The sequence below is a fragment of the Ammospiza nelsoni genome, chromosome 10 (assembly GCF_027579445.1).
Source record: "Ammospiza nelsoni isolate bAmmNel1 chromosome 10, bAmmNel1.pri, whole genome shotgun sequence".
NCBI lineage: Eukaryota > Metazoa > Chordata > Aves > Passeriformes > Passerellidae > Ammospiza > Ammospiza nelsoni.
The window spans coordinates 4,459,499-4,481,161 of NC_080642.1; the positions used below are offsets into that span (position 1 = coordinate 4,459,499).

The following is a 21,663-nucleotide window of genomic DNA, read 5'->3' on the forward strand; positions in this document are numbered from 1 at the left end:
CAGCCAAGCACAACAACTTTAATTAATTTTACAGCAACGACCAGAGCCCTGACTCGTGGTGCCACTGCCCTGCCCTGAGCACCAGCTGCTGCTGTGGGAGTGGGCTCTGATGCTCTGTCTCTCCCCAGGGATGGAGCAGATTCAAACTCCATCCTCCCTGCGCTGGGAATGCTGAATTAATAACCAAGAAGGCCCCGACAAGGGAAGCAGCAGGAGGAGGCAGATGAGGATTTGTGGAGATGCAGAGCAGCTCGATGCCCTTCAGCAACATCAGCATCTCCACCAAAGTGGCTGAGCAGCCACAGATGCCCCTGACCTCCCCTCACTGTCCCCTCCTCTTTATCTGCCTGCACAGGCTCCATGAAATGTGAATTACAAGAGGCACCACCAAGAGCTGGCAGGAATCACCCTCAACCTCCATCTTCCTAGAGATGTTCCCAGCTCCCTCCAGCTGCCAGAAGATGGAATGATTTCCAACATGACTATTGTAATAAAGATATTGCTAATGACACTTCAGAATAAAAATGGGTTTACAATCAGCCTGCAAAGATTTGATGGCAAAATGGAGATGTGTTTTGCAGTGCAGCAAGAGCCTGATCAAAGCCATGGCTTTGAAGATGATGAATGCAAAATAAGGGGTTCTGTGTAAGCTGGGTGCTGGTAAGAGGACAATTCAGAGTAAAAAATCTCTATTAAATCCCAGTTATTTTAAAGAAAAGAAAGCAACTTACCCAGAGCTGATCATCCATTCCTGGTGGGTTCTTTTTAATAAAAGCACCATAATACGTAGCAATATTTCGGTGATGAGAATACTTCTTCAGCATGTTAATTTCTTGTTTGATCTCTTCCTCTTCATCCTGGGATGAGGTGAAAAGAAAAGAAAGACAAAACCAGAGGCATTAGGAGACTGCACTTCACAGGGTCTGAGCTGTCTTTGCACATGGGTGAACTTCCAAGCACCCCATTCCTGACTGGCATCCCAGGGGGTTTTTTGCACCATTTTTTACAGCCACTTTGCAGTGGATTCTGTGAGCTGCTCTGGAGACTCATGTTGCTGGGAGGCTCAACCATACCTGTGTTACCCCAGTGATGCATTAACAACCCTCACAGACACACCAGAGGTGTTTTTCTACAAACCACTGCACAGCAGAAGGGCTGCTGGGCTCCCAGCTCTCTGGCACATCACTCCTGAAGACCTCTGGAGATACCAGGAGTTGCTGGTGGTGGGGTGGCACCACATGGGGAACAGGCAGGGGCTGCCTGCCCACAAACTCCATCAGGATAACTCAGTCCTGGTGACAAGCACCATTCCAAGCTGTCCCAACTCCTTTCTGTCCCACCTGCAGAGTGGCTTTAGCTGAAGCAGCAGAGGCAGAGGAGCCACAATAATACCTGTTTTGATGTCCCACCTCTTTGTTCTCACACCCACCAAAGGTGCCCTGGTTTTATTTTAAGCTGACTGAATTCCAGCCCCCTGTATTTGCACAGGAAGCACTCAGCACCTTGATGTCAGCCAGCTTTGGTATAAAGGACCAGAAGGGCTGCTTGTTCTTTATTCTCCTTTATTCCCCTGTGTCCCTCACCTGCCTCTCCTGACCTTAGTTTTACAAATGGGCAAAGGACAAGGACCCAGAGAGCAGCAGAGCTGCAGGAGCAGCTTTTCCTGAGGAGCAGTGCCCCCTGACCAGGTGTCACCTAACACAGACAGAAACACATCTCTCTTCCCAAAATACCATCCAGGGAACAACAGCAAAGGTGAAGACAGGAGGAAAAAGTACGAGAAATATCTGGATGGAGCTTGCATAAACAACCTCCAGTTTTATTTTTGGTAAGAACAGGGAGGGTATAAGCACCAAAGAGGAGGAGGAACAGGCTCAAACATTACAAAGGAAACCAGGGGACTATTCTGGAAGAACCTTTATCACCTCTCTTCAAGCAGTCAACACAACTTTGCTTGTTTTCATTTGTCCAGGAAACCAGGGCACATAACATGAAGGTTATCAGAGATGATTCTATTAATTGAAGCCCTAAAAAGCAGCTGGATGCTCAACAGTGCTGGGAGCAGTGCTCAGCACAAAATCCCTCCAGCTCTGAGCACCCATCCAGCTTTTCAGTCATCCCTCCATTCATGCCTGGCTCTCTAGGAAGAAATGGAGGCAAGCCAGAGGAACACTTGGTTTAAAGTTTTATTTTGACTCCATCTTCACGTTGAAGAACTCAAAATGGGTGGAAAAAGCCTCCTAAGCACAAGATCTGTGGATGGCACCTGAGGACATGTCTGCATGGCCAGGCTCAGGGGCTCCAGCCCAAACTCCTGTTCCAAGCAGGACTACTGAGAACGATCATCCTCAACAAATCCAGAGAGGTAGGGATGGAAATGGAATCATCACAGCAAGCTGCTGCAACTACTCCAATCCCAAATCCAACAAAAGTCACAGGCCAGGCTCTGCTGCCTCACTTTGCCTCCATCAGCTGATTCTGTGACATCCACTGCTGGATGTGGGTCATGCAGCACACAGCAGGACCAGCCCTGGACAATGGATCTGAACCTTAACTCAGAGAGAGCAGCTGCCCAAACTGATGAAGTGCTGCAATGTGAGGACCTCTATTCTGCAATCTTCCCAAACAGATAATAAGTAAGAGCAGAGATGAGTTAAACAAAGCATGATTGTCAGGAGCCTGTTGGGGTTTAGCACGAAGCACGTGGCCAGGATGAAATGCTGTCTGGGAGCTCACTGAACACAGAATCATCAGGGTTGGGGGTTGGAAGAGACCTTAAAGATCACCTAGTTAAACCCCCCCAAATGGGCAATGACACCTTCCACCAGATCAGGTTGCTCCTTTTCTCCAATATCTTTCCTTGGAAGCATTTTAAAACAACTGAATTAAAGGTGGATTTAAATCTAAGCTTGTGTTTGGCCTCAGAGTAATATTTTGATTTCTCAGCTAAAATTCATTCTAGCATCAGGCTTCATCCCATGGGAATTTCACTGCTATTTATGCCATGGGTTTATGCTTGGTGAGTTTGCCTATTCCCTTGGAGCCTGCTTCCCACGAGAACAAGATAAATGGCACTTGTACATACTACAAGTAAACAGGAACAAATCTCATTCACATTTACAGACTGATTTCCACACACCATTTCACCTGTTAGCACCAAAAATAACCTGGATCAAGGTCCCATAGATATTAATACCACACCACAACATCTAAGGTATTTCAAAACAGATTCCCAAGGCCAGCTGACTGCTCTCACAGAGAGTCATTTCTGCATGTACTGAGCTCCTGTAAGCTACCAAAACAATAACTCAAAAGTTAAGGTGGGTAGATTGTGATCTAGTCCTAATTTTGAAAGGTGTTATTCCAGTCCAAAAAAAAAAAAAAAAAAGACAAAACATAACAAAACACATTCTTACTCCCAAGCCTGGCATTGTTTCCAGTGCAGGAACTTTGGGAGGGATAGTACTGCACTTAGGAAAAAAATACTCAAGAAAAAAGCATCTTCATGTCATGCTCCAAAATGTATCTCTGTTTTTAAATAATTTTTTCTTTTGCGGCAACTGGGAAATGGTGAAAGCGTCCTTTCCCTATAATTTTGTTATTAATTTATTGATTTGTAAATTCTCGGTACTCAGTCTGACACAAGTTTCAAAAGCGCCACATTTGAGACCAGGGTGGTGTGGGTTTTTTCCTCTTTATCAGTAGGATGCACAGGAATTATTCAACTTGCCTCGTGAAGTTATTCATTACAATAATTGCAACATATTTTTGGTGAACAAAAGCTCTTCAGTGATAATCACACATGCAGAGAAACAGAAAGGAGATATGAATACACGATCCTGTTGCTACTTTTGACAAAATCATGTACAATAGGACAAGAGGGAATGGCTTTAAACGGACAGGGGGCAGGGTTAAATGGGATATTGGGAAAAAATTCTTCCCTGTGAGGGTGGTGAGGCCCTGGCACAGGTTGCCCAGAGAAGCTGTGGCTGTCCCATCCCCACAAATGTCCAAGGCCCGGTTGGATGGGGCTTGGAGCAGTTTGGGACAATGGAAGGTGTCCCAAGGCAGGGATTGGAATTGGATTATCTTTAAGGTCCCTTCCAACCCAAATCATTCTATGATCTTTTCCAGAATTTAGTAGGGTGTTTAAAAGAGCCACTGCTGGAACTGGATGCTGCTTTGCTTCAGCATGAAGTACTTAATTTCCAAAACTCTTCCAGATGTATTTTTTCCTCACATATTTATTAAAACTAAAACCTCCTAATGGCACATATCCTATTAAGACAAAGTCAATTTACATCCCAGGAAACATCAGTCTTCCACCCACCCCCACACATTGTCACACCCCATCCCCTTTCCCCTCTTATCTGTAATTTAAGGATGCAGAAGGAGGAGGATACATTACCCCGGTGACGTCCATAACCTTAATAGCAGCAAGCTGGCCTGTTTTAACATGACGACCCTGCAAAAGAAAAGGGAGAAATTTGTTTGGTTTTGCTCAGTGACAATGTTTTCCTCGCAGTGAACAATATCCTTAAACAATCTCCTCGCCCTGGCAGCATCCATGCATTATTTGTTGCTTTTTCAAGAGCATCTTCACAGCAGCCATGATGAGAAAGCAATTCCCTCCCCTTCCTCCTGCCACTACAATTAATTAGTACAGGGCCTTCAGTGCTGTGTTTTCCTGGCAAACAAGTGCTGGAAATACCCTTTAATGCTCAGCCATGCACAAAGAACCAGCTTGGGGCCTCTGCTGAGCACAGAGCATGACTCTGCTGGAAATGGGCTGCTGGAGCTGAGAGGATGGGAATGTGCTGGCTGGGGTACCCACACTGCCTTCAGCACACCTGGGTTCCATCCCAGCTCCCTGGGCACACACCAGGGACCCCTGCCCTGCAGGGCACCATATTCACCCTGCCCAGTAATTTATCTCTTTACAGAAAGACTTGGTGAGCGGGCTAGAGAGGTTTTTACAATTTTCAGCCACTGAAAAAACCAGCAAATCACTGCAATGAACTGTTTGTTGCACAGTGCTCGACTACATTAATCCTAATGGGAAAATGCCTGGGAGAGACGGTGAAAATATAAAAGAGCTCCAACTATTTATGAGGCCTTAAAACCAACACAACTGCTATCAAGCAAGTCAATTCCCAGCCTTTCCTCCTTTCCTGAGAAACTGATCACCCAACATCACATCCAAATTGCTCGTATCAAATCATTCCCACCCCCAACTGCAGGACATGTGCTCTGCTTCCAAACCAGGCAGCCTGAGGAAAAGATGATTTTCCTCCAGGAAAGGCAGCAAATGCTGGTTCTCACAGGAGGCAAAGGGAAGCATCCCTATTTTCCAGTTTGCATCCCTATTTACTGTGGAGCTGCCCAAGGCCCCATCTTGTGAGATACGGTGTGGAAGACACAGAGGCAGTGGCAGCTCCTGCCCTGTCCTTGGTGTCTTAATTGATAATTAACACACCAAGGACAGAACCAGCAGCAGAGACAAAGAGGGATCAAGCTGCAGAGTGGCAGAAACAGGGAAAAATAGAAGCTTTTCCTGAATTGGAGGCTCCTCCTGCCCCCACAGCAGTGTGTGTGTTGATGAGCTGGGGTGTGTGTCAGGTCTCCCATCCCTCCTGCAGACTGGAGATGGTCTTTCACACCACCTCAGCTCAGGAATCCTGAATTACCAGACATGGGAACCTCTCCCTGGTCCCTGAGGTCTCCAGGCACGGCGCTGGGAAGCAAACCCACGCGCCGGCTGTGGAGCAAGGCAGCATCATCCTCTCCAAATTTATGACTTCACCAGGAAGCCAATTCACCCACCAGGGCTCCTCGCTCATTTATTAACACAATTTATATGTCCCGAGCAAGCCCATGTTCTAGCAGAGGAAAAAGAGCTTTACTTTAAAGAGTGTGCAACACAAAAAGTAATGAAAGCAAGCGCAGCCCAGCAGCCCAGGCTGTAGCTGAAGCATCCCCTGGATGTGGCTGTGGGGAAGGAGGGGCATGTCAGGAGACACCATCTATTTAGACAGCATGATCTGCAGAAACAAATCCTCCTCTTCCTAAATTTGTCCTTGCTGGCTTGCCCAGTGTACTGACACTTTAATTAAAGCCCACAGAGCACCAGCAGGGTAAACACTTGGACCATGGCATCTCCATCTCCCACGAGCTGGAGGAGGAGGAGGGGGAAGCAAGCTGGAGCATTTCAAACCATGATTTAGGAGTTATACCTCCTTCATGTGATGCACCACCACCTCATTTTGTATTTTAAGGAAATGCCCCAGCTTTGCTGTGGTGAAGTGCTCCTGCTTCCCTCAGTACCAGCCAAGGGGAAAGGGATCCCTGTATGCTCACAGCATCCTCCTCCCAGGAATCTGCTGCCTCCTTGCACACCTCCCAAACATTTACAGACAATGGTAAGAACTTAATATCGTGTAAACATTTACCAAAACAAAATAAACCACTTGGAAACATATGTTAATGTAAGCCATGAGGGGCACTTAGTCACGCAAAAATCAGGTGGAGTAGAACCAGTAAGTGCTCACCCTGGGATATTGTAGCAAAGGTTTGCTTTTTCTATAGTTTGTTCACAATAATGGATTGCAGAGCTTCACCCTGGCAGATGAAGCCATCCAGGGAAAACAGGCATCTCCTCAGCAGTCAACCATCCCCTTTAATTCAACCTACTGCTCAGCACTGAGACTTGCTGTGAAACCTTCATAAACAGTTTAGAAAACCCAGCTGATTTCTACCCTACTGCAGATGTCCTTGAATTTGCAATAAAGATACAGACAGGCTGGTGGAAGACACCAAGAACTGGAAGTGAGAGATGCAACAGAGGAAATAAATCAACATCCAACCTGTACCCATTAAAAGATGCCATGGCAGCAATAAACCCCTCTGACAGCATCAGCCACCTCTGGCACCCTGGCCATGCAGATTCCAGTGCCTGTGCCCAAAGCCTGGAAGCAAGTCCAGAAGCACCCATGCCCCTGCAGTCTCTCCAAATTATCAGTTGGATCAGGAAGTGGAACCATCTCTGCCAAAGCCAAGACAAGCTGAAATTGGGAATTAATTAATGTCAAGTGTTAATTTGTCCAGTGTTAATCTGTACTGCTGCAAGGAAGCTACAAAAGAGTACTGACGTATCAATACAAGAGAAGCACCAAAAAGCTCTGTTGTGATGCTTCTACCTCCTGTGTGTCCTCCACCCACCAAAACTTGTTGGTTTTTTCCTTTAAACCATCACCACAGCAGTGTTTTTTTCCCTTTAAACATTGCACACCATCAGCCACCACCTATCCAAAAACCACATTAAGACTGAGCCCTACTCCTGCTCCCTTACTCAACTCTGCCTCCTCGACACCAAAGATGTGGCTCAAAACAGGCAAGAAGTGTTGTAGTTCAACAGAAAATCTCTACTTTTTCAAAAGTCCTCCACTCTGGTGCCCCGATGGGCATGGGAGAGGGCTACAATGGCATAAAACATACAGCAGGAAAACTGAGCTACTAAAGCATTTCCCCCTCTCCAGATTTGCTGTCAAGGTTCACTTGGGTACAAACCCACATTTCAGCCTCAGGATTATTCAAGCATGATCTTCAAAGCTGCCATAGTTTTTAATTGAACATCCATCTGAGCATAAACTCATGCTCCTAATTACTCTCAAAATGTTATATCAACTATCACTAACTTGATAATGTCAAGTATTAAGACTAATTTCTACAAATGAAGCAAGCACCACAAATTTTTTCTTCAAAGGTTGTGGTCCTCACACTCCATAAAGTGTAATGGACCAGCACACAATCAGAACATTGGTAAATGCTTTTAAACATCAATTGGTGCATTCAGGCATTATGTTTACTAAATAAATAAACCCTGGCCTCAATACCAGCCTTTGTAGAAAACAACTGCATATCCTGGCCCAAAACTGAAGCCCACATTTTAAGGACAGAAAGAGGATGATTGATTGTTGCTTTTTAAAATTTTCCTTGCACAAGCATGAATTTCACCTCTAAGCAAAACCTGCAGTTTCTGTACCCAGAAATGTATTCCATCATATTTACTTAACTCGTGCTGTCGGCTTTTATTCATCCCACAAAATAAATGACCCACCACCTGCTGCAGCCAGTGGGACACGACAGAATTGTCACTTTGCTGGGAAATGCAGAGCTCCCACGTCCTTCTGCCAGGCAGAGCAACATCTCTTACACTTCCCAGCCTGGACATGCACCAATGCCCCATGCACACAAAATCCCCTCTGCAATGGAGTAACCATGTTGTATGCCTGATGTTTTACAGCAAAACACTTAAAATCCAACCATTTTGCACAGCTCTTAGTAGTGCTGCATGTAAATATTCAAATGAGTGGGATCTTGCAAGGCACTGCTGAAATTTCAACATGCACAGCCCTGCTGGGACCAGGCCACAGTGTCAGCCCTCCCCACTGAGGAACACTGTGTCTCACACAGAAATCTCAGTGAGACAAACAACAAAAACTCTCATAAAATTCCAAATATCACTACTTTGGCTGAAGAGAATCCTCCCAAATAAATTTCTTCAATTTCATTTCTGTTGCAGTTAAAATACTGAGCCTGGTGCCAGCAGCCCAACCATCACCCATTCTACTGTCCAACCCCTGCCTCCAAACCCAGCACATCCTCAGCATCACCACACCCTGCCTGCTCTTCCTAGAACAATCTCACCAGACATTTTACCAGGTTAGAAGTCACCAGCTCACTTTTCTGTGTCCACATATAATTTTTGCTAAATGCTACAAAAAACTCTTTGCCCAGCCCCACTTCTGCACACACAATAGTCAAGGTGTCCACTGCTGAGTCCCATCTCCTCCAGATTCTGCTTCAGCATCCAAGACCTTCTGCAGTTAAGATCTCCTGGGATGGGCCAGAACCTCTCACAGCCTCATGGTCTAGGTCTGCCAGTTCTTTTCCTGTAGTTCAAGGCAATCCAGGGACTCAATCCAAGATTTTTAGCATGCAGGCACTTCAGCACTAATGCACTGAAAACTGCATCCAATTTTTCCTGGGAGAAGGAGCTTTGCCTTCCGACAGGAGCTGTGAAGCTGAGCTGCCATCCTGCTGTACATTAGACCATTTTATAGCACCTGGCATGATTTATTCTCAGCTTTTACAGAGTACAGGCACATTTATGTACTTGGTTTCCCATTGAAAACAATCTTGAGGGTGCCAAAATCCCCTCTCCAGCTAGTCTGAGGGGCTAAAATACTTACTGATGTAAAAAATAGGCTTATTTTAGTGTGAAAATTCAGCAATCTCCAAAACAAGCTGGCTAAAAATGACGTACCCAAGCTTTGCACTTGGTTTACAGATCTCTTCAAATACATCTGAAATAAATCCATGTATCTGAGAAGGCAGTTAAACACTGGAGGCCAGCATAAGAAAAACTGAGTCGTGTAACAGGATGGGGAAAATGTTTATTTTAACAAAGAGTAACATATCTCTTTGATTAAAACAGAACCATCATGGGCCAAACCTTATTGTTGCTGCCTGCATTTAACTCCAGTATAGGAGTGGGATTTCAAGCCACTGGGGCTGGAGACCAAGCCCTCACTCTGCCCAGGGGTTCAGCCCCATCTCTCTGCTTTACTACAGCAGGAGCTGGCCACAATGGCAGTGTCCTTCCTTCCATCTCTCCATCATTTCCTGTCCCACAAACAGATTTGCAGATCTTCAGAGTGATCCCACTGCCTCGAAGCACCAAAGGAACACATCTGACTTGTTGCAGTTCCTTTCCACCTGGGGCAAACCCCACTTAAAACAGCCCGTTTCTCCAGGCTTCCAACACTCTGCAAATGGCATCCTCCAATAAACATGACACACCTGAAACTCCAAGAAATGGAAAACCTATGAAAACCAAAAAAAAGCTGCATCCGGTGTTTGACATCTCACTTGGTGGCCAGGATAGGCTCTCCTCTCACTCCTGAGCTCTCAGAACACTGGTTGCTCACTTGAGGACAGATTTTCACCTCTGCCCAACATGCTACCTTCCTTTGGGCTATATCTGGGGAGAAGACCTTTCACTGGGAGGGAAAAACACAAATTTCACTCATGGCCAATCCTCCCCTTACAACTGTCATCTTTTGCAAGGCTTCAGAGAGCAAATATTGAAAAACATTCAAAAAACTCAAAGAGAAACTAAACAAAATGGATTTTTTTTTTCTTTTTTGCTGCTAAGCTGGGCATTTTTATTAATACTTCAGTTTGGACTGAACAATCAGAGCTTCCCCTTGGAAAAGCCTAAATCTGCTCCCAGCACAGACGCCTCTAATTGCACAGGGCCAAGCTAATGCTCTGTGCTGACCCAACAGAGCTGGCCTTTGGACTGAAGTGTTTTCCAGCCCTCTGTATCAATCCAAGCTCTGATCAGGACCCTGCAGCTCTGAGAGCTGCAATTCCATTAGTGCAGCTCCACAATAGCTCTGACGTTAAGAAAAGGCAGGATTATTAGATTAACAAACGAAATTGTTAAATTAGCACATTATTCATCTCCAGAAATAACATGCACTACAGCCTATAGGTGAGCAAGACTACAGTTTTATATTCCCTATATAATGGAAACACATCTCTCAGGTGAGTGCTTGTGCTCATTCCATCCTCTATCTCTCCTGTAGCTCAAATGAGGCTGGAGACTTCCACCTCCAGCTCAGGAAGAACCAGGTTTCCCTCTTCCATGGATAAAACCATTGCCTTAAATAGTCCAAAATCAGCATCAGAGAGCTGAATTCTTCCAGAAGCTTCTGCAGATGGTTCCTAAAACCGACTTTTAGATATGGCCTGCCCCATTTCTAATTTCCACCCAGGGAAGAACACTGGTTGTAAAGCCTGTCCCCCCTCTCTGTGGCACCACTCAGCACCAGCCCACTGGGAAGTCAGGCTGTGCATCTCCTCCATGGTCACACCAAGGACCGTGACAGATTCTGCCCACAAGTGTTTGAAGATGCAGCTTTTGAAGGTCTGCTCTTCATGGTCACAGCAAACCCTGCAGCAGAGCAGATTTCAAGGTGTTTCTGCATTTGTCATGAACACTGCTCTGGGAAAGGGAGGTCAAAGCCTCAACAGGAGCAGGTCTGGGCTGGAAGAGGAGTGGGCTGAACACCACAGCAGGGAGCAGAGAGAGATGGAGATCATCAACAGACAAAAGATTACCCCAATAGCGGGTTTTAGGAGCAGCCTATGGAAACCTGAGGCACCAAAGGCCTAAGGAGAGATGTTCCTGACAAAGAGCAATGTATATATAAGAAAAACTGGAAGGACAAGCAGTCTCAGGGCAATATTCACTGAGTTGATCCCACACTGAAGGCTGCAGGATTCAAGAGCATATCAGTGGGATGAAGGAAAGAGATGACACCATTTACCACTGAACCCCATGCAGCCTCCCCAGGCCCTCTGTGAGCTTTGCCCCCTTGCCCACCATCCCCAGATCCATCATGGGGCACTCCCCATGGGTCTCTGCCATGGGGAGCAGCAAGGAGGGCAGCAGCCAGGCCTTGGGGTGCTCCTTCCCCTGCCACACAGCCTGTCCTCCCTTTGCCCCCTTCCCCAGCATCCCCAGATCCATCATGGGGCATTCCACACGAGTCTCTGCCAAGGAGGGCAGCAGCCAGGCCTTGGGGTGCTCCTTCCCCTGCCACACAGCCTGTCCTCCCTTTGCCCCAGCTCCTCTGCAAGTGCACATTTTCACAGCTAAAAGGAGGCAGCACAGCCTGTTCCCAGCAGCATTAGTTCATGACAGCCATGTTATTACCACCCTTAACACCCCCACTGTGCTTCTGTTTCACTCACTGCCTATTCAATGCTGCAGAGCTCACAACTAAAATTAAATCTGCCTTGAGGAGACCCACAAGGCACCCTTGCACAGAGGCCATGTCCTGACAGCAGCACCAGGTTTCCTCCCAGTGGGAAGCAGTGAGCGTGCAGGGAGCACTGCCTGGATCAGCCAGCATTCCCAAAGAGATCCTTGGCTCTCAAGGGTGGCCCAAGAAGGAGCCAGGCTCCAGGCCCACAGCTGGCACCTACCCCAGAGCACTGTCCCACTGACATGGGACACCTGGCCAGGCCTGGGCTGCAGCAGGAGCTGTCACACCTGCACAATGCCACACAGATCCCCATCTCCACACATTTTTGCTGTCTGCAACCCATTTCTACCTGGACCCAGGTCACCTTGGCTTTATTGGAGTCAGAACCACTTCAGCTCCAACATTCAAACTCCAGCACGAGCCCAGCAGCTTCAGGCACCAGCTCCCATCACAGATGAAGCAGGCTCTGTGCAGGACACAGGAAAAGGCATCCCAGGGCATCAGGGATTTAATTTAATGACTGGAGCTGCTCATGACTTCAGACCAAAAGCTCAGCATGCGAACGAGCTGCTGCGTCCAGAGCTCAGGGGCACCAGCATGGTCTCTACAACACCGTGTGCTCTGGCAGCTGCTGCTATGTCTTCTGTACTTGTAAGAAAAACAATTACCTTCAAAAGAGATTGTTCCTAACCTGCTCCCTGCTGCAGAGCAGACAGGGCTTAGTGCCTGCAAATGTGTGCTGCTGCCTCCCATGACAATCCATCCCAGAACACTGAAGGACACAGGTACCCCTCAGCCTTCTCAGGTGTTTGGTACCCCATTTATTTGTGCCTCACATTAAACAGCTGCTTTTCAACATCTGAACTGTCACCTGCTCTTTAAGCCACTCCCCAAATCAGTAACTGTCTTGCAAACCGAGTTTTAAAAATGGCCCTTCTGGAAAAAACACTACACAGTGATGGAAATGGGATTTTCTGGAAACACCTCTGCACTGCCATCTGCTTGACTTCGGCTCGAGTTTCATAGTAGCAAGATCCAATTTTGGAGTTGGCATGTGAAGTGCAAGGTGATTTTTCAACCAACAACAGCAAGGGAGAACCACCTTCTGTGAACCTGAGTGCTTGGCATCCTCTCTGGCAGCAGGGATGGACAGCACTGGTGGCAGGAGACAGCAACAGGGGAGCCAGGTAACACAGAGGCATCTGTTATCCAAAGCTGCTTGAGGGTTTTGTGATTTTTGTTGTGGCTGTGTAAAGAAAACTGAGTAAGAAGGAAAGCCCAATATTTGTGGTGTTTTCCCAACCATTTAATTCAGGAAGTTTAAGTCTATGGCTGTCAATGGGTTTTCATGAAGGGGTTCCACTGCATTTCATTGACTTGCCAATGGCACAAACCAAGCGTGTCCATGTTCCCATGGATCACCACAGCTGGCTGAGCAGCCCAGCCTGCTCTCCCTGACATGTTTGTCCTGTTCCCCGTGTTTCTTTCTCCGTGTTTCTTTTCTCCGTGTTTCACTCCAGCAGGGCAGTGCTCTTTTATCTCAGCTCACAGCACAGCACAGTTGCCCCCCATGGCCCTGTTTGTCTGCAGACACGATGGCCCAGGATGAGATCCCACCATGGATCTCTCTGGACACCTCAGCAGAGGTTATCAAACAGGCTCTTATCTCTGTCAGCCCCACCTGCTCCACGACTCTCTGCTTGTAGAAAGGAGCCTAAACACAAATCCACCAGGTTTCATTTGTGCACCAACCCTAACACTCCGAATCCAGCAGAAATTTGGGGACTTCTGAGGTCCAGTCCCAATGTTGGTAACAGCTGAACATGAGCCAGGATTCACATCCAGTCACCCTGAACCACTTTCTTAGCAAGCCATCCTTCCAACCCTTCCACTGCCTCCCTCTTTGAGCCTTTCCAGTCCTGCAGACCCTTGGGTCAGCACAGATCTAAGCCCCTTGATTCCTGCCCACGTGGCAGGGCTGACTGGCACCTGAGCCAATTCACACACTCAGGCTTCACTCATTCATCAATCCTGAGCTGACTCCAAGGCCCTGTCTCAGGGTGGCAGGAGGAACAAGAACAAGCTGATAAAGGTACTTATACTTTATGGGGCTTAGGAGAAAATGCCACAGCTGCCAGAAAGTCTCACTTGTATCTCTTGGGTGACTGAGGTCATAGCATGAGGAAAATGAGTGTAAGAATGACATAAATACCCCAGATCTTCTTCTGTGGAGGGCTGAGGTGCTCCCCTAATCCCAATGGTTTTGTAACTCAAGATACTGCAGACCCTGTGTTGCACATTTCTCTATCTATGTCAGCTCAAATATCAATTTTAGACCTCACACAGCTGAAGGCAGATGGACATCACACTCCCTTTCATCCAGACTTGCCTCCAGGCTCTTTGTCTGCCTTGAGCAGCCTTGACAACTTATTGTCCATCCCATCCAACCCTGAGTCACTTACTGTCAGGAGTCAATAAACGTTTTGCAGTGCTGTGTTTTACTGATTTAAAAGACCCAGCCATGCCTAGAGCAATCCTCTGTGATAAACATACTAATCTGGCTGCACAGGGAGGCATCAAAGCTTTCATGTTGTCTAATGTTTCAAGCAAGTCAGGTATTGAGCAGCAAAATTTCAGAACTGCTTATTGGAAAGGGGAGGCTGATGAATGACATGCAGACCCCTTCACCCTTGTGTTTGCTTTGTGTGTGTCACATGGGCACTCTCTGCTTTGTCTGGGAGAAAGATAGGATTTCTGACTGTGCTGCAGAACAGCCCCTCTGTGGCTCACCCTCTAAGCCAGTCCTGTGGGTTGGGATCAACAGTGTCGATCGGCTGATTAAACTGCTCTGCTCCTACAGCTTCTCCATCTCCCAGTCTCCTCTCCCAAACAGGAATTTCCTACCCTCACACTGGCAAGGAAAAGCTTTTCTGTGAAGCAGTAAGGCAGCCAGGTTGCTCCAAAACAGACCTGATGCCACCACTGGGCACCCTTGCATGCCAAAGGAGCCTTCTCCCAGGACACCCAGGGCTCCTCACTGCTCCTCATTTCTCTGCTAAATAAACTGGGGTGCAAGGGCTCCTCCAGGAAAGGAGTGAGCCCTAAAAGACCCCACAAAGCAGAAGACCCTCCCCAGCCCTGCACACAGCCCCCCATCCAGCCTTTCCACAAGGCAGCACAGCAGAGAGGGGCTTTAGCCAGGGATTTGAAAGCAGGCAGAAGAGGAGGAGGAGGACTTGGGATTAGCAGGGGAAGGTTAAGCCAGTACCAGGGATTGCATGGGAACAGTACAGCTCAGGAATGAGTGGGAGGAAGCCAGAAAGGACCATGTGTCCCTGCCACCTTCAGCACTTGGGGACAGGAGGGAGGAGCCCAGCACCGGCACAGCAGTCACTATTTGGCAATTCAGGACTGCAGCCACTGCCTGATGTGGTTACCAAGGCAGGAGGGCTCTGCAGCCATTAGAGAGCAATAACATGTACAGACACAAATCAATGCTGTACAGTTTGAAGGAACCGACTGAAGGCTATGGATTTTACTCACAGTTATTTGCAAAGCGAAACAAAGCAGACAAAAAAGCTCTCAAAGCAGCCCAAAAAGCTGCCTGCAGGAACGTGGGCAGCTCAGGAAGGCTGCCTGCAGCTTTGCAGGGAGAACACATATGGGCAGGGGGTGATGGCCTTTTATTCCAGTGGATAAAGATCTTAGTGGAAATCTGAAAAGCTCAGTGTGAGATCTCATCCACAGCTAATCCACACGGACTATGCCATGCTGCAGGCACGCCAGGAAGGAACCAAGGCCAGGCACTGCACTGAGTCACGCCACAAACCCGCAATTTCAGCTGTACTAAGAGAAAGAAATTGGTAAGGTACAGCTTTAGAAGCATCAGCCGGGACCAGCTGCATCCTGCTCCTACCTAAAGGCAGCTCAGGCCACCCAGAAATCCCATTCCCTAGAGCCAGGACAACATGCCACTCCTCCCAGCCCACCGCAGGCTGTTAGCCCTTTCTCAGTAGGAGCAATGTCACCAATAGTTACAGGCAGATTCATATTAAAAAGCTCCTTCATATTCAAGGTCTTTCCCCTCAGTAAGAGCTGGCTGTCAGACAAAATGCTGGTTTGGTTATGCTGTTTGGTATTCAGGGACTGTTCACCTGGGCAAAGATCATTTGTAGAAGCCACTAACATGCAAGAGCAGGGAACGACCTCCCTGTATTTTTCCAGGGAAAGAAACCCCAACCTGTCAGTTTGCCCAATCCTCCAAACACTCACATTCAGGGGTAAGTTTTGGTATACACGTACCAGGCTGTATAAACTTCCTTTACATTGGAGCCTTGACTGAGTTAATGCAGATTTTAAAGTGCACTGTGGAGTCTTAAACTCCAAGAAAGGATTGGAAAGCACAGCCAGTGCTGTGTGGTGTGAGACAATTTCCTGGGATGCAAGGCCAAGGCCAAGGCAAACAGCTGGGTGCTATTCCTGGATCCCCACCAAGTGCTCTCAGCCTTGGGTGAGAGTCTGGGCTCTTTGCTGTTCAATGCTATCCCCCGGTAAACTGGGCAAAATAATACTAATTACCCCATAATGATGATGCAGTGGGTGATGCCATATTGCAAAAAGCCTCCAAAGCCTTGCCTAAGTGTAGAGACATGTTAGAGAATATCAGGAATTGTTCCTCACACAGCCATACCCTGCATTCACACCTTCAAACAACAGCGGTCTATAAATTCTTAATTATTTTTTTCTAAAGCAAAGGGCTTTTGTTTTCCCAGAAAACTTAACAAGAAAAAAAAAAGTCAACAAAATGTCTTTACATTTTTAATTCAAATGCTTCTGCACAGCATTTCCACAAGACTGCTTAAAAAGTGCACTAGAAATTGTAATTAAAAGCTGATCTGCTTCACGAGATGACTCAGGCTTCTGCAGCTTCAACCCTGGCCTCAGCCAGCTCTGCCAGTGCAGCACTGACTGTTTCCAATCAGCACACACTGAGCTGCCAGCATTTGAGAGAACAGAGGAAGGTTTCCTTAAATGTGAAGGGTAAAAGATAAAATTCAGTTACTATCACCCAATTTCTGACCAGCATCAGAGGGGAAACGAGCAGCCTGTGAGAGCAAAAGATCAACCCCTTTCCTAATGCCCAAAAAACAACACAAAGCCCTAGGACAGATGCGTTTTTCTGTACAAATGCCATCATAAATGTAACCTGCTCCTTTGCCTTTGGAGCAGAAAACTGAAATCAGATTGCCTGGTATTTCTCATCCCTCCCGCAGCTGCAGCTCAGCAGGACACACCGGCTGCAGAAATACCACCCTGGGATTCAGTTTCTAACATTTCCACGGACACCACATTTCCCAGAGGGAGCTACAAGATGTGCTTGGCTCTTCTTTTGTTGTTGATGTTGCTGTTTCAGTAATCACAGAATCGTTTAGGTTGGAAAAGACCTTTAAGATGAACGAGCCCAACTGTAAACCTTTCACTGCCAAGTCCAGCACTAAACCACATCCCCGAGCACCACATCTACTCATCCTTTAAATCCCTAAGGGCTGGTGACTCAACTGCTTCCTTAGGCAGCCTGTTCCAGTGCCTGACAACTCTTTCTGTGAGGAAATTTTTCCTAATAGCCAATCTAAACTTCTCCTGATGCAGCTTGAAGCCATTTGTTCCTGTCCCAAATGATGCAGGTGATGGGCTGAGATGAGGCAGAGATGTCCTGGTGCTCCTCATATTCTGCAAGAGGTGAACCTGGGAGACTCCCAGAGGATAAAGGAAAGCCAGGGCAGCATTTGCTCACACAGGAGCAGCACTGTGAGGAGCAGAGGATGTTTACAGCAAAGGCATGAGGGGGCCATGAACTTAAACCTCTGCATGTGTCTCTGTTTTGGGCTGTTCTTCTCCTGGGTGCATGTCTGCCACCTGGGTCCTCTCCAGAGAGGAAAGATGTTCCTTTCCTCACCTCACAAAAGCACACACAGATCCCTTTGAACAAAAAAGCTCCTCAGGAGAAGAGCTTGTTTTGTATCACAAAGGGCAGTGCTGGCTGAAGGGGAAGATGCATCACTAACATGGAAAGGGCAGCACAGGGAAATGGGTGGAAGATTTCTGTCACAAGTGCTGCAGAGCTGCACCCAGAGCCAGACCCAAGGGCCACTGGAGCATCAGTCTTGAGATGGAAAACCTAAGCAGGTTTGCTGATCCCAGCATCACTTCTCTAGATGGTGCCTCCAACCAAGCTCACTCTAGGGAGCCTGCAAGGCCACTGAAACCCACCCTGGCTATTTAACTGCAAGTGAAGAACTGTGATTAATGCTCACAGTAGTGATGTGAATGGGAAGTCACTGGCAGCAGCACCAGGATGGCACAGGAGGTGACTGCAGAAGCCACAACTCATCCTTGCTGCCTACAACCCATGAACCTCCAGTGCTTCAAACAAAGGAGGAAGATGAGTAATTTCAGACAAAAGAATGAGCCATCATCAAAACTTCTGACACAAATGTCTCAACTGGATTAGGTACCTGTGCTACAAGTCTCTTTTTTTCCATTTATCTTTTTTAAGCTTTTAACATTTTGTTTCCCTTCTCCAGATCTCCAAATTCCTGTCTCTGAAAGAGCTGAGCTGAAGTATTCCCTGAAGGCTGCTGTTCCCAGTACTTTCCAGATCAAGAAGAACCAGAGAATCCAATAAATCTTGTTCCTTTTCATGCACAAGCACCCCATAAATTTCTGTTGCAGTATTTTTCCTTGTCTTCTCAGGCTCTCAAAGCACTTATGTGCTGGACCAGGAAGAAATGGAATTCAGCAAATAAAACCCACCCTGAAGATAAATGTAGATATAGAGGGGATAAACTGCCCTGATGTGATGTAAAGCCATGCAAGGAGATCAGTCACCACTAGTTGCCCTGAATGATGGGCAAGCCAAGCTGTCCCCTGACTGCAAGTTGGGTTTTGTGGCTGTGGAGGACACTTGTTAAGAGTGAGAGATTTCAGCAGCACTTGCAGCCTGGGAAAAGCTCCTTAGACCTGCTCAGGACACCATCTGTAGCAGCCTATTAATGTGCTACAAAACCATGGTCCTTTCCCATCCTGCTGATGATAAATAAAAGTCATTCTCTGTCTTAAATGATGATGGGGGAAGAGTCTTTTAAAAGTGCTCATAAACCCTGCCTGAACTATCAGTGATGCACAGTGTTGTGATTTAGCACAAATGTGTCCCATTTCTGTGAAAATACAAGGCAGAAAGAAGAAGTGAGAAACACCCCATGTGACAACAGAAAAGCAGATTCTTGGTCTCCCCTGAAATTCCTGGACAGCTTGAAATCCCTTTGAGGAAATCTCAAATCATTTCCTCTTTCTGAAAGCTCAGTGAACAGGTCAAAAATACACCTGTCTTTCCAAAAGCATCCTGTTTTACTCAATGATTTCATGCAAATTAGATTACCAGCCCTTGCTCTTCTGCTCTGAGCCCAGAGCCACTAGAAATACAAACACTTAGGGGAAATCTTCCAACATACAGCAAACTTGATCCTGGATGGCAAGAGGTGATAAATTGTTATTGAATGAGTGGGCAAAGCAGATTTCCAGGAGGTGGGTGGTACAGGGTGGTTCCCTGGCTCCTGTGCCACCTGGAAATTCTCTGCTGTGCTGGGGCAAGCCCCAGGAGCGATGGGTGGGAGGATGCCAGCACCTCTCACTCTGCAAATGCTGTGGTTCCAAGGAAGGAAAGCAGAAGTGAAACAAAGCCTAGTGGGGCAGATTGCAGGAAGAACAGTCATTTCTCTTCTTGCCCCCCAAACCCATTATTTACAGTAAAGTATAAACCCAAGTGTCCCTAAAAATACAAGTTCAGGCTTTCTGCAGCATCGTCTGACAGCAGCTTATCCAAGTCCTACGAGCCCCTACTGCCTCCTTCCTCTTACTCCTTTATTTTCATTCTTTCCATTTTCCTCTGTTTTTCACATTCTGCTTTTCCCTGTTTCATTTCAACAACAGTTCTGGTAAGGTTTAACTTCAGTCCTGGCAAGGCATCCAGCTGATACCAGCTATCCCCCCTGGTACCTGGCATCCCTCTGAAAAAGAAGTTGGAGGACTTGTTAAAAAGCCACTGACCCCACAGCTTCATCTGGAGAAGGTGCAAGGACAGGACTGATGGGAGGGTTTCTCCTTTTCTCCTTCCCCCACCCATTCTTCTCTGACTGTGGTACCTGGACACCACACAAATTAGAGCTAAAAGCACCTAAAAGCATGGAAAATGAAACAGGCTAATTCAGAAAAGCAGAAGTACATCTAATTTAGTTACTGGAAAATGAATAAATGGCAATTCCAAGCCTGCAAAATTGTTCCATGTTCTAAAAGAATTTACATATTTTTTAAAAAGGGCAAAAAAAGGTGGGAAGGTGGGCTGAGAACATTTATGTAATTACTTTTCTAAGACCTGGCTGTGCTGTCACACCAGTATTCAGCATTTCCCCCTTCTTGTCATATAGACAAACATAAAGATTGATGTTTCTCAGGTAACTCCCTTTTTTACTGCAGTCCTAAGGTTGTGTTTCTGCAAATTTGCTTTGTTTCTTTTTTAAAAAAAACTGTTAATTGAGCTCTGCTGCCGCGTAATTATTCACGAAAGGGTATCTGCCATGCAAAGCCTCTATTTTCACATATTTTCTACACTACTAAACCTGACACAAACATTTCAGCCTAAAGACGGATTTCCAGCAAGGATTCCCATCATTCCATGATTTTCATAACATATGGAGGAAGATTTCACCACCACCTTTCAACCTACTAACTTGTCTTCTCAACCTTGCCACAGGACAGAGGTCCCACTGCCACGTCTGGGGTACACTGAATGGAAAGCTCTTGCAGTGCTCCTGAAATGCAGTTCCAGGATCTTGCAGGGTTCCTGTGTGGAAAGACAAAGCCTGGAGGGTCTCCTGTTCAGAGGGTGTAATGTCACCCCTTCCCAGGCAGGAATGAGGGCCGTGAGCCTTCCAGAGGTATTCCACTCTATTTATTCCTACTGATGTCTGCACTGTGGCACTCCAGGAGAAACACTTTCAGACAGACCCAACCATCTCCCACCTGTCCCAAAACCAGTAAGAGTTACCCCAGCACTCTGGTACGTGATTTTCTAGGCACAGCCTGGTTTTCTGTGAACAGAAACATTTGGGAAGAGCTGTTGCTTACACAAAACCCCCTCAGTGCTCACTTGCAAGCCCATTTCTCCCTCTCACACTGTGCTACCGTGGCACAGGTGTACAACTCATCCACGCCTGCCAAACCACCCTTTAACATGCTGGCCACACCTATTCCTCACCTTCCAGAGCAAAACCATCAGCTTGGATTGAAAAGATACCATTCCTCCTCCATTTTATCCCAGCTTCCCCAGGAAAAGCTGGGATTTGACTCACATGGGTGCATGCACGTGTGCACTTGGGAGCTTTAACACTATTAGCTAACTTCAAAGACATCAAAGATAATTATTTTCTACCAACTTCATGGCAACAGGCAGCTGGGTGGCAAAGGATGCTGGATGCAGCCTTTCACAAGGTTTATCTCCAACAGCTTTTAATCCTGCTGGCCCCTTTCTCCAGTCAATTATAGCAGCCTCAGTGTTGCCAAAAAAGTAATGGGAGTGAGAGACTATAGGTATAAGCAGACATAATAGAATCCTAATTTAATTAGGGAAGTACTCAATCAACCAAGAGACATAAATACAACGGAAACCAGGTTTATTACTTCTGGTGCTGGCAGAAATGCCCATTTCATTCCTGATTACTGGGGGAGGGATAAAACAGATCAGTAATCTTAACAGCACAGTCCTGGCTTG

The 21,663-nt window shown here is 46.8% G+C and overlaps 1 protein-coding gene across 5 annotated transcripts in view; it reads right to left on the reverse strand.

Moving 5' to 3' along the window:
- Positions 1–21,663, reverse strand: part of TNIK (TRAF2 and NCK interacting kinase) — a 146,778-nt gene that overhangs the window by 67,237 nt on the left and 57,878 nt on the right. For all 5 annotated transcript variants that reach the window (XM_059479752.1, XM_059479754.1, XM_059479753.1 and 2 more), the window contains exons 3-4: positions 4,409–4,465; positions 732–857 (exon numbers count right to left, since the gene is read on the reverse strand). In XM_059479752.1, coding sequence (XP_059335735.1) covers positions 732–857; positions 4,409–4,465 — 183 coding nt within the window. The remainder of the gene's footprint in view (positions 1–731; positions 858–4,408; positions 4,466–21,663) is intronic.